This window comes from Alosa sapidissima, chromosome 13 (assembly GCF_018492685.1).
Source record: "Alosa sapidissima isolate fAloSap1 chromosome 13, fAloSap1.pri, whole genome shotgun sequence".
NCBI classification, from domain to species: domain Eukaryota; kingdom Metazoa; phylum Chordata; class Actinopteri; order Clupeiformes; family Clupeidae; genus Alosa; species Alosa sapidissima.
This window is the reverse complement of record NC_055969.1, coordinates 4185407-4198132: the sequence shown is the minus strand read 5'-3', so window position 1 is coordinate 4198132 and position 12726 is coordinate 4185407. Positions and strand designations below refer to the sequence as shown.

General features: G+C 44.0%; 2 protein-coding genes across 3 annotated transcripts; one reads left to right on the top strand and one right to left on the bottom strand.

Moving 5' to 3' along the window:
• The first annotated feature begins 161 nt into the window (after positions 1-161).
• dolk (dolichol kinase) lies at positions 162-4902 on the top strand. Of its 2 annotated transcripts, XM_042058416.1 has the most exons (3): positions 162-266; positions 927-1012; positions 1203-4902. In XM_042058416.1, the coding sequence occupies exon 3, from the start codon at positions 1367-1369 to the stop codon at positions 2945-2947; it is 1581 nt and encodes a 526-aa protein (XP_041914350.1). In that variant the 5' UTR covers positions 162-266; positions 927-1012; positions 1203-1366; the 3' UTR covers positions 2948-4902. The 2 variants fall into 2 exon arrangements, with proteins under 2 accessions (XP_041914350.1, XP_041914352.1); XM_042058418.1 differs by lacking the exon at positions 927-1012.
• A 596-nt stretch (positions 4903-5498) lies between these two features.
• On the bottom strand, positions 5499-12601 carry phyhd1 (phytanoyl-CoA dioxygenase domain containing 1). The gene is made up of 11 exons (XM_042058420.1): positions 11636-12601; positions 10551-10709; positions 9792-9867; positions 9422-9469; positions 8669-8724; positions 7761-7823; positions 7274-7295; positions 7004-7132; positions 6154-6270; positions 5847-5973; positions 5499-5720 (listed from the first exon to the last, which is right to left on the bottom strand). Exons 1-11 carry the CDS (start codon positions 11666-11668, stop codon positions 5675-5677), a joined length of 876 nt encoding a protein of 291 aa, XP_041914354.1. The 5' UTR covers positions 11669-12601; the 3' UTR covers positions 5499-5674.
• Positions 12602-12726: the final 125 nt, after the last annotated feature.

Here is a 12726-nt window from a genome sequence, read left to right as displayed (position 1 = left end):
GGTGGATTACTTGGGGCATCATTTTAGTAAATATGTGTCATATATAGTACTCTATATATTTTTGATATCGTTTAAAATATACATTATTCAAATTATTCAGGTATTCATATTATGCCTTCAGAATACCACGTGATATAGCTGTCAAATATGGCTACCTCCGTGCGGATGTAAGTTCGCCAGCTGATCGAGAGAAATATTAGTTAGCTTGAATGGACAGTAGATAACATAATCCTGCCGTTAACTGAATTAGTGAATTTATGTATTTGGTAAGTACGCCCTTTTCTTTGAAATTCATTTTGTAAAGTGTACTAGGTTTCTCATTGCTGCGTGCTGAGCTCGCACAGACCTCAACCATTCAGTGGTGGCCAGCCAGCTGCTCCTTTTGGCACCCTCAGAAATGACACTCCATTATTCGGGGATAATGGACTAAGGTCCGTTACATTACCGTTGATATTATTGGTATAATTGGTATAAATATAATTGGTCATCCTCTCGAATGGAGTTTCATACGTTTCCATACCATGTGTGATATTTCTGTCAGCTCTTTGATGTCTTCAAGAATGAATGAAAGCATCCGTAAGATCTGTTTTATGAATAGGCTGGCTAGCAAGGCTATGCATTGTTTACGCTACGCATTGATGTGGAACTACTGCTTCTTCTTCCCGAACCTTTTATGCCTCTGAAGTGCAATTCTGTTTGAATGCATTATTCCTAAATTTTGACTGTTTTCTTTTTACGCTCTACTTTCAACATTATATTCCATTAGGCATGCTACGGCGGATAGTGGTCAAGTGGCGACGGATGTTATGTGTTAATATATATTCAATGTGGTGATCCGCATTTTGGTTTGCTGAGCACATTTAAAAACACATTTAGAACCCGATATGTTTAAAAGTCAGGGTTTACTCTTTCCCTTTGACGTGCAGGCACCCCTGGGTGTTGGCGCTCACTGTGTCAAAGTGCAGTCTGACTAGAGGTCGCAGCAGTCGCAGGGGCCATTAAACTTTCGCAAGTATGTGCTGCATTGCTTAATTGTCCTCTTGCATTCTTTGAGTTAAGGTCAGCATTGTGATTGCGGACAATTATAAAAGTGTTCAGTTTGTTAAGAATGTATTTATGGTTAGCAATGATTTTTGCTATTGATTTGTGATTATGTGAAATGGATGATCTCACATTCTGCTGTTCACTCCTCTCTTTCACAGATGTGACTTGGGTCCTGGCATGTCCTTGTGTGAAAATTTGATGACCGCACACCTCTCTTTCTCCGAGTTGGTGTTAAACTCCAGCTCCTTTCTCTCTATAGCTTTCTAGTTCTCTTTCTCTCTTCCTCTTTCTCTTTCTCCTCTCTCCCCCTGCCTCCTGAGCCATGCAGACCAATCCAGTGCTGGTAGAGTCGGCTGTGGTGTTCGCCATGGTGCTGTTCGTGCATACCGCCGTGTGGACACCGCTGTCGTGGTGCTGCATCGCCCTGGCCATCCAGGCCTTCTACGTCCAGCACAAGTGGGACCGGCTCCTGCGGTCCGGCGCGGCCGTCTTCCAGTTCCGCTCGGGCGCCAGCAGCGGCGTCCTGCCGGCCAGCATGGTCATGCCCCTGCTGGGCCTAGCCCTGCGCGGCCGCTGCATCGAGGCCGGTAACGTGCACATGGAGCGCTTCGCCCTGGTGGTGGCGGTGACGGGCATGATGCTGGCGCTGTTCGTCTCCCTGATCGCGCTGGGCGTCACGCGGCCCGTACCCACCAACACGTGTGTGGTGGCCGGCATAGCCAGCAGCGCCATCCTCTACTGCACCAAGCACACGCTGACCGTCTCGGAGGTGATCGAGGTGCTGGAGGTGCTGCTGATCTTCGTCTACCTGAGCCTGATCCTGCTCTACCTGCTGCCGCGCTGCTTCACGCCGGGCGAGGCGCTGCTGGTCATCGCCGCCCTCAGCGTCATCATCAACCAGCTCATCAAGCGGTCACTGAGCACGGCCGGCGAGACGCGCGCCGAACCCCTGCAGTACTACCTGCCGGTGGTGGTGGTGGGCTGCCTGATGCTGGGGGTCATCTTCGCCCTGCTCTTCCTCTTCCTGGAGGCCGGCTCGTGGGCCGGCTCCCTCTTCTTCCACGTGCTGACGGCCGTGCTGGGCCTGGGGCTGCTGCTGCCCTGGCTCTCGCTGCTGACCAACACGCACCCCATCGCCTGGGTCATCTACTTCCTGGCGGTGGACAGCCGGCGGCCGTGGCTGCTGGGCTACTGGGCGTTGTTGGCGCTGGCCGCTGTCGCCGTGGTGATGCACCAGAACCGGCGCCAGCGGCGCTCGTCGGGTGGCAAGAAGGAGCATGCGTCCACGGCTGTGCGCAAGGCCTTCCATGTGTTCACGGTGCTGACCTTCGTGCCGGGGCTGGTGCTGGACCGGCCGCTGCTGCACCTGGCCTCGGCCGGCTGCCTGGGCGCCTTCCTCTTCCTGGAGTTTGTGCGCTTCTTCCGGATCCTTCCGCTTGGGCCGCACCTGCGCCGGATGCTCACGCACTTCCTGGACGAGCGGGACAGCGGGCCACTGGTGCTCACCCACATCTACCTGCTGGTCGGGGTGTCCCTGCCCCTGTGGCTGACCCCGGGGCCCTGCGTGCCCAAGAGCGGCCTGCCCGGCGCCGGCGGCCTGCTCCCCTACGCCGGCGTGCTCTCGGTGGGCGTGGGCGACGCCGTGGCCTCCGTGTTCGGCAGCTCGGTCGGGGAGATCCGCTGGCCCGGCACCAAAAAGACCATGGAGGGCACGGCCACTTCGGTCTTCGCCCAAGTCATTGCCGTGGCCATCTTCCTGCTGGCCGACGGCAGCCTGAACCTAAATGCCAGCTACTCGTGGGTGGTGGGCTCCATCACCACAGTGGCCATGCTAGAGGCCTACACGTCACAGATTGACAACCTGCTGCTGCCGCTGTATCTGCACATACTGTTGCTGCTATGAGAGCACACAAGCACAAAGACACACTGACACACACACACACATACACCCATAATCATACAATTGTAAAGCCATACTTCATCCTACACCCATTGTCATTTCTACACACAGAGACATTGAGACAGCCTGGACAGTCAAGGACAGTCACTGACACACAGACACACACACACACACAGAACTCTCCCTGTTGGGGTGTTTCAAGGGCTGTGCTGTCAAGCAAGAGCAGGCAGCAGCTGGGCAGTCAAGAAGAGGACGACAAATCAGCTCTAATGATCTTTTGCTCTAATTTATCACACTATCCATTATTCATCTCTGGCCTGCTGACAGAGACTGATGACAACAGGGCTATGGTATGAGGGCTGAAATAGCTCTTTCATCTCCATAATCCCTTATTATCACTCACATCACACTACAGCTGTACAAACATATGCATTCATCCGCCCTGGTGACCTCACACCTTCATTTCGAATGCAAGCCCAGCGTTTACATTTGCCTACGAAGAACACTGGACTGTTGACTACCTGCTTGTTTATTTCTGTCTGTTTTTGTTTTTGTTTCAGTTGAAATACTACTTTTATCTGATTAATACTAATCATACCATTATCTAATTATGTAATGAACTCAAAACTCGTCCTGCCTTTTTCTAGTATCAGTTTCAACAAACTAAACAACATGTTTGCCTTAGAGTCTGTTTTTTTTTTTAATCTGTATCATGGGCAGAACTCATTTCAGCACCTTTGCCTCCAAACGTACCAGCAGTTGGCAGCTCTCTGGTGTTGGTGATTTTAGCCTTGTGTAATTACTACTGTAGATAATCTGCATGTTTCATAGACATTAGATGGTACTAGTTGTGAAGTTGAGAGAACATAAGCCAACCCAAGGTATGGTCAGAGTCCTCTGCATATAGTTGTTGGTTCTGTGTTTGTTGTTCGGTAGATTGTTGATGTAGGGGGGGTAATAGTGTGGATGGAAGAAAAGGCTGATCCCAAACCAGTATGAAAAACCACAGAAATGGGGCGGGCGGGATTTCCAGGCAGTGCCTGTCCCCCTGTTGACCTCAGTGGTCAGACTGAACAATGTCCCTGTTCAGCAGTGGCCACAAAAACCAACCCACACCGTCTCAGAGTTACTAATGTAAACAGACGAAACTTATCATGCCGGTGTGTGTGTGTGTGTGTGTGTGTGTGTGTGTGTGTATGTGGCGAACCACATCAGTGTGCTGTGCATTCTGGGATATTTTGTCACTGTAAAAACAAAGATGTTGAAGTGTTTTTGTATTATTATTATTATTATTATTATTATTATTTAAAGACTGGAAATGATCCCAAATGACTGCAGTGTTTTGTGTAGATGAAAATTAAAATAGTACCCTTGTTTTGATTTAGTTTCGTGAACAATCACCTACTCCCTTTTATCCTTTACCACAAGCCTCCCTTGATTTGACCCTGAGGAATGACACAATCATGAGGTCTGTGAAAATTTTGGAGTTTTCTTTTTGAATGAATTGACATGACTATCTTGGCTCCTTCTCTCCACCCATAATGTTTGATTTCTACATCTCCCTGACACAAGCATTCACTGTCTCATGCTACTCCACCTCAGTGTGGTTGTGGCTGAGTGCTATAAAAATAATTGGGGCTGGAGGCATTTGTTAAAAAGAGCTCTGTTGCCGTTATCAACTGTAACCAAGCAACAGGGCTCTCCGCATCCACCACTTCGGCAGGTAGCTATATTTCAGCCCCCTTTTTCAGCATTTCGCTCCTGACACCAGCTATGCCCACTTTCTGCCAATTACCACCTATTTCCGTGACAAACCAGGCATGCCATTATGTCCCCTCTATGGAGAGAGGTGGACAGTAATTATGGGATGTGAATGCTCTCAGCATGCAGTACTTTGATGTACTCCAATGTAATAATACAAAGCTCTGCCTCATGTCTGGGTAAGCAGGCATGCCGAATAAAGGATAAAAAAAATTCTAACGTGTCTTTATTGTACACACAGTACGCAAACATTTATGCACAGCACATGATGTTCTCATGATTTTAACACACACACACACACACACACATACAGTAGTCATGTTGCCCTTCCAAAACACCTTATACTTTGTAATCACAGGTGAATTTGGAAACAAAATGCTCTCCGACTTCAAATCCATAATTAGACTAAAAGACCCAAACCTGGGCTTTCATCCAGTAAAGCATGAAGGCCACCGACTGTATGAATTCTTCCTTTCAAGGTCACACACACACACACCGTACAGTACTCTTCTTTTACTCAGTGTGTGCTTGCCAGAGTTTGGATTAGTCCACATATTTAGCCAATGATGACGAGGGACTTTCCAGCTCAATTCAGTTTTTTTTTTCTTTCAGTTTTCAACTTTGAAAACAGGACATTTGTATGTCTGGAGTTGAGCTAGCGTTGAGGTGGTGACAATCTTCAGTCTGTCTCTAATCCGTTAAGACCAATGTCCTTGCCCTAGCTGTGACTGAAACTGTTGAAGCTTGTTAAATGTTACAAATATTTATGTTTCATGGAAAAACAAACACACCGTTTCTCAAAAAAGGATATTTTATTCACATATAACACAGAGAATATGAGTATGACTGTAACTATGTGTGTGAGCAATGTGTTTTTGTGTGCATTATTTGTCTAGTGGTTCTGCTGGTAGCACCTGAGGTTAGTGGGTGTACTGAGGTTGCATGGTGTAACAGTTGACGTATGAATGACTAAGTGTACAGTGGGGTGAATGGCAGCTCCTCTGTTGGCTGTAACCTGAGAACAGAAGGAGTGGAACACAACAAATAACTCCTTTAGTAAAGAAGAAATGCTTTTTTTAGATCAACCCACCGCCATTTCCATGGGCTTCCTGCTTTAGAGAGCTATGCTGTGTGCTCTTACCAGTTCTCAGGGCTCCAGCGAGTTTCATGAGAATCCATCATGTGGAAAGTGTAGACATGACGTGAGTCAGAGGAGCTGTTCTGAGCACTGCGGTGCACCACCTCTCCATGTATCAAAACTAAGCCACCTGCGCACACACACACACACACACACACACACCACACACACGCACACACACACACAGGAGATTATGATGATACTCTATATGTGCACTTTTGGACACAGGATAGTTAAGAGCAGCACTGCCAGACACAATTACAAAGCAACACTCACACTCTCTCTCTCACACACACACACACATTCAAACCTTTCTTGATTGGTGTAGGAACAAAGAGCTTGTCATCATACTCCTGCTCACAACCCACAAAATCTGTCAAAGGAAAGGTTCCTTTAGGAGTCCGCACCATCCTCCGGCTGATCCCATCTAATACACACAAGAACCCAACATCACATTCAGCTCTGTGTAGACTCTCTGAAAGGACTGCAGCATAACATACAGTAATTTCCTGTGTATTAGCCGCATTGTGTATAAGCCACAGGACAGTGTTTTATGCAAGTTAAAAGAAACAAAACCATATTAATACCATATTAACTGCCCCCGTGTATTAATCTCATAGCTGAAGAAATTTAGCAAAATCTATGTATAAGCCGCAAATAATAGTTGGGAAATTACGGTATTGGGTTCAATAATATAGGACTTTTTAATACATACATATGAACATATAGTACTTACTGTATGTAAGTTATGACCTAAAATGATCCAGATAAGTAAGTATATAAGTATATATACTCTTTTGATCCCGTGAGGGAAATTTGGTCTCTGCATTTATCCCAATCCGTGAATTAGTGACAGCACACAGTGAACACACAGTGAGGTGAAGCACACACTAATCCCAGCACAGTGAGCTGCCTGCAACAACAGCGGCGCTCTGGGAGCAGTGAGGGGTTAGGTGCCTTGCTCAAGGGCACTTCAGCCGTGCCTACTGGTCGGGGTTCGAACCAACAACCCTCCGGTTACAAGTCCGAAGTGCTAACCAGTAGGCCACGGCTGCCCAGATGACCATGTCTATATGATTCCAGGAACTATATTGTGATTGTACAATTTGTGAAAGGCCCAACAGGTGGTTTCTAGATTTGTGCTTGTGTATAGTGCTTACTGGAATGTGATCCCGGAATAAACCACAGGCAGCCGTTCTCGAGTGTAGCGTCCTCCAGAGCGATCCACAGACCCATGACCCGACCCAGTGGCTCAGTGTACAGGAACGTGGCGTCCTGGTGCGGTGTAACTATGGCAACACAAACCCAACATATCAATTCAGGTATTCCCACAGAACATGTTTCAGCAAGAAATGTCTTCTTGTCTGTGCTGAGCTTGGACTATATGCATGTGTGTCTTTGTGTGTCTGCTAGATAGTCCTCTCACTCACCCTCTCCTCCGATGCCTGGTTGCTGAAATATATACAGATAGAAGTTCAACAAATGTAGTACAGTATACACTACCGTTTAAAAGTTTGGAGTCACGTGTTTTGTTTTGTTTTCATCATTAATGTTGTAAATGACTGTTGTAGACAGAAATGGCTGATCTTTAATGCAATATCTACATAAATATTATACACATGTCCATTATCAGCAACCATTCATTCCAATGTTCCAGAGGCACATTCTGTTTACTAATCTGATATCATTTTAAAAGGCTAACTGAGAAAACATCGGAGAACCCTTTTGCAATTATGTAAGCACATTCACATGTAATCTGAAAACTGCTGCCCTGAAAAAAAAATGCAACTAATCTCAACTGTATTCTGTCTATAATGAAGTGGAATGGAAATTTCTAAGTGACCTCAAACTTTTGAACGGCAGTGTAGGCTTGATGTACATTACATTACATCAAACCAAACCACATATCAACTTTACCTTGAATATGTACATGCTTTGCAGGATGACGGGACTCTGCAGTCCTAACTTCTTTGCCAAACCCTGTATGAAAATGTGTTAGTTATTGTACTTACAGGACATTGACTGTTCCAGAGGGCATGGCTATCTCTAATTAATGGCATGCTATGCATTCACATTGACTGTACATATAAAATGCATTGATCAATGATTCTTTAGTTTATGTTCTATATTGTTACTGGTATCGATCTTGCACTTATTTGGGTTATTTGTTCACTTGCTCAAACAAGAGCCACTTCTCTGTGGTATGTGGTTCATGGCAACCTTGGACCACAGCACTTTATACATAGTGTTATGCTTTCATTGCAATAGGTGCTACTGAGCTGCGCTAAGCAACCCTGTGACACCGTGCAGTTAAAAGTCATGCCACATTGCTAAATCATCAGTCAAGGTTCTAAGGACAGTTAAATGACACCACATTTGTCATTCCATTTTCACTGCAAGACAAACAACTAATCACCATTTCAAGAGTCTACAAGATCCTTTATGCAGATATGAGAAGAATGTCTTATCTGTGCATGTTGAACCTTGCCATTTTGTCCCCTTAGAATTATAAAGTTCTGACATTTTTGTCGAAATTTACATATTCGTAATCTGGGAATTTAAGAAGGTGAGGTGAGGTGTTTCTAGTTATTGTATTCATTTTTTTAGGACATTATATCTAAAGAGGTTTGTTCCACTTATAACTCTATGGAATTCTAAAACTTTGAAGCACAATATGTCAGAACTACTAACTCACAACCTTATAATTCCAAGGGGATGATTTGAGTTTGCGGTAAAGTTGTAAGAGACAGTTCTGTTGTTCTCTTGTGCAGTTGCACTCCTGTGGCTGTGTTGTAAATCTGTAAAGTTTCATAAAGCATCGGTACCTTGACTTTCTCTGAATGGGTGATCCTTTTATATAGTGGTTCATATGCATGCAGGGCTAGAGGAGACAAAACACTCTCAAAAACACAAACCACAAACACATGCAGGCAAAATAATGTGAACAGTGCAATGAATGAATGACGTGTAAAGGAAGGGCATTATATCTGGTGTGTCTTCATGATAAAGGAAGTGGTTAAGTGTATATGTATGCATTTTGCAAAGATTTTGTTATTTTCTTAAAGGAACACGGCACCCAATGTCAGTAGTAATATATGTTCTTACCTTAACTTTCACGAGTTGAGTCATACCTCTCCCGTGTCAGTATATGCACTCAAACGCTCTAGTGCGCGGCGCGAATGTGTTAGCATGTTGCTATGCTAGCGGGCTCAGACGTAGCCATAGAGGGAGGGAGATAGCAGTAATCAAAAACATCCATGTTTTCCCTACTTAAATACAGTTGCACGAGTAGTTGATAAAAATGTGTAAGGTCACACAACATGAAACGTGGTGATTTTCCAAACGAATAAACAGGAGAACTACAATGTGTGGCGCAATAGCACTTGGGAGTACTTCTACCTAGCGTAGTAATATTAATTAACACCTAATTGTAGATCCCAGCCATGCTTTCCGCCGTTTGCAGCAAAGCGGAATTCTATGAAACATCGTGAAAGTTAAGGTAAGAACATATATTACTACTGACATTGGGTGGCGTGTTCCTTTAAAACTGTGAGTAAGTGATTTAAATACTTGCTCACCATGTCCAACTTTGTTCAGGGAACGTTCTTTTGGGACAATAAATTCACCTATGATCACAACAAAAACAACCTTTAATTTTATTTTTTATTAAACAGATTGGTCTAGTTTTAATCTACTGTAAACATACTCTGAATACCACAAGGACAATTATTATAGTAATACAGCTCACATCAGAGTACAAGGGCATGACTCATTTTTTAAGAGTTTTTACCAATTTATGATTTTATGATTTCCTACAGTCAAGCAACCCTAAGCCTGAACATCATACTTAAAATTGCCTTTTTAGCTGGTGAAAATCTATCCACATTGTTATAGCTGTCAATGTGCCGTATCAGTGCAATGCAATATGAAATTCTGATGTGTACAAACCTTTGTCATCAAACACTCCTTTCTCAAAGAAGAAACGGATTTTATCTCCACTTGTGATGAAATAGTCAGCGCTTCCCTACACACACACACACACACACACACATTTTGTGTGGGTCACACAGGGTCATTTCAACAAAGGACCTCACAGCTGCAATATCATTACACCTCAAGTGCCCAAAGTATGACCCCTATTCTTCCCACAAATGCACAGAGCAATTCCACTGATTAGTCACGCTCCTCTGATTTTCTCCATACGCTCGCCCCATATTCAGTCTGTAACTGAGCGACTATTGATGTATTTCTAGCAGAGTAAGGAAAGGCTAGGAATAGATAAGGATAAATAGATGTGGTGTACATAAAGGAAAAGGAGGGAAGTCACAGTTACTGGAGGCAATACAAAACCACTTTACAGGGACAAACTATATATTCGGGTATCTTAAGAGGGCTAGGACCACACAAGTAAAGCACTGAAGAATAGCGTGGTATCTGACTGGGAAAGATAATAAGTTGTACAGATCTAACTACGAATTCTTACCTGCATCTGAAGACAGTGTGAACATATGAGAAGCATGAAACATAATGTTTACAAACAAAAACATCCTCCTGTAAGTGATGATGAAAATTCTCCCACTGTCAGCCAACACTCATTCTTTCTCTTTCTCATTATCTCTGTCTGTCTGTCTGTCTGTCTCTCTCACTCACACAAACACAAACACGAAAATGCTAGGTTATCAATTATGAGTACATGTGAGTGTATACCTGGGATTTCAGCTGTTCCTCCTGATTGGTGGAGAACTGTATACGGCAGTGTGGTGGAACGTCCATCTGCTCCACGATATCCTTCATCCTTGCCCGCAGAGCGTCACACTCAGCCTCCGTCAGAAAGCCCTCCAGGACGAGGTAGCCATCATCCTGGTACTGTCATACCAATGCCACAGAATCACTATCAGTTGATTTGGAGCTACTCTTAGAACATAAATCATGAATGGCAAATGTTACATTTTAGTGGAAAATTTTAACAATAAAAGAATAAAACTGTTTTAGGCCTAAACACTTGTCTTTGACTGAGCAAATACTGCTGTTTAAGTTGATGAACAATATAAAAAAGCTTTGAGACATAGGAGGGAGGGTTCTGTCACGTTCACATCACATGGCTTTATGTTTATGTTCATGGTTCTTAACAGAATAATATCAGTTTACATTTAATGTTCACAGATACACAGTAAACTACATATGGCAAATTAGCTCTGATGTGATCTCATGAATGTACATGTTAAAAAGTGATAAAATAAGAAATACATTCCTTTTGTAAAAAATAATATGAATGCCTATTGCATATTTTACTGAAAGGTTCCTTCATATCACACAACTCTTCTCCGCATGAAAATCCTTTCAGCGAATAAACGCAATGACTTCAATTATTACAATGCTCATGGTACTGACATTAAGCAGGCCTATGTGAGTCTGAGATTTGTTCTACATGTAAGCCTATACCGTCATTTCTTGCCATTCTTTAGGCTATTACGTAATGTCCCTCACGCCCCTCATGCGAGCAAGTCAGAGCAAAGCAACCGATCGTGCAACAAGTCCAATTTGCATTGGCCTATTTTTGTGAAATAGTGAGATATTCCAGAAACAGCTGTCAGTGGATTTGTTGGGAAGCCAATCTGATGAAGCCCAGGTACCAGACACCACTGTCTAGGTGTGATTAGTTAGAAGTGATGATCAAACCAGACGTGACGAAAATACACGAACTGCGTCTTTGCCATTCATCCAAAAACTTTACCGACAACCAATTTACGACCGTTTTGTTTGAAATTTGCAAATTAAGTAAAAATACTTGCCCTTTGCACGTCAGAGTCTGTCAAAACATCCATGCCGACTTCTTTCACGGTAGAGTGCACCGTCCGTCCCCAATCCGGGTATCTCCCGAGCTGAACCAATCCAGAGCAGCGCGTGATCTAAGACTTGTCACATTCGATTAAAATGTAACCTTACTGATGCAACATTTTGTACTTTCACCTTTAGTCACTGCACACAAATGCGAAACCGTGACTTTTCCCCCTGTAACATCTTGTTGTTCAGGTATTTGGGGAGTTAAATTGGAGCTTGTACAAGGGACACGGGATTTCAGGTAATACTCTTAATACTGCTTGTGTTTATAACTGGAAACGCGTCGCCTAGTGGCAAAGTAACCTTATTACAGTACATTGTAGTTCAGGATGACCATGACCAATGCCATACATTCATTCTTTCACTGCAAGGCCGGTCACCTCACGTCGTCATCCCAAAATGGATTTGAAGGTCCAAAGAATTAACATTACCATGGGACATGGGTATTGAGAAGTAGTATAGAGAAGTAGAAGAAAATAAACACAGCATGCCTAAGTTTGATTCCCATATTAAAGCCAGTGATGCAGAAAGCAATTCAGAGGGCACCCTTTGGACCACTATCCCATAGTTAACTCAGGGCAGGGATCAACTCAGGCAACAGTGCAAGACAGCACTGCTGCCTGGTATTCTGCCTTTAGACTACAGACAGACACACAAGACACACGCAAACTGAAGCGGCACTCATGGCAATCTGTTCGCACATGAACACACAAACATCTAATAGTGAGTCCAGACCAAAATGACCATAGTAGAAAATGTATGGAACAAGTAGACATAAATAACAGTAAATTCTCTCTCATTTACACCCACTTACAAACAAGCACCTATACTCTTGCTCATATACATATATAGCAGCAGCTGCTATTAAACACTGAGAGCCTTTGACTGAGGAACTGCTCAGGTTGGATAACTCCTTCACATAAAGAAAAAAAATACAAATCACATCAAAAAGCATGCACACACGTTCACTCTGGGGGCACCACACCCACCCACACACACACACCCACACTTTCCACCAGTACTGTGCAAAAAAACGGAGACC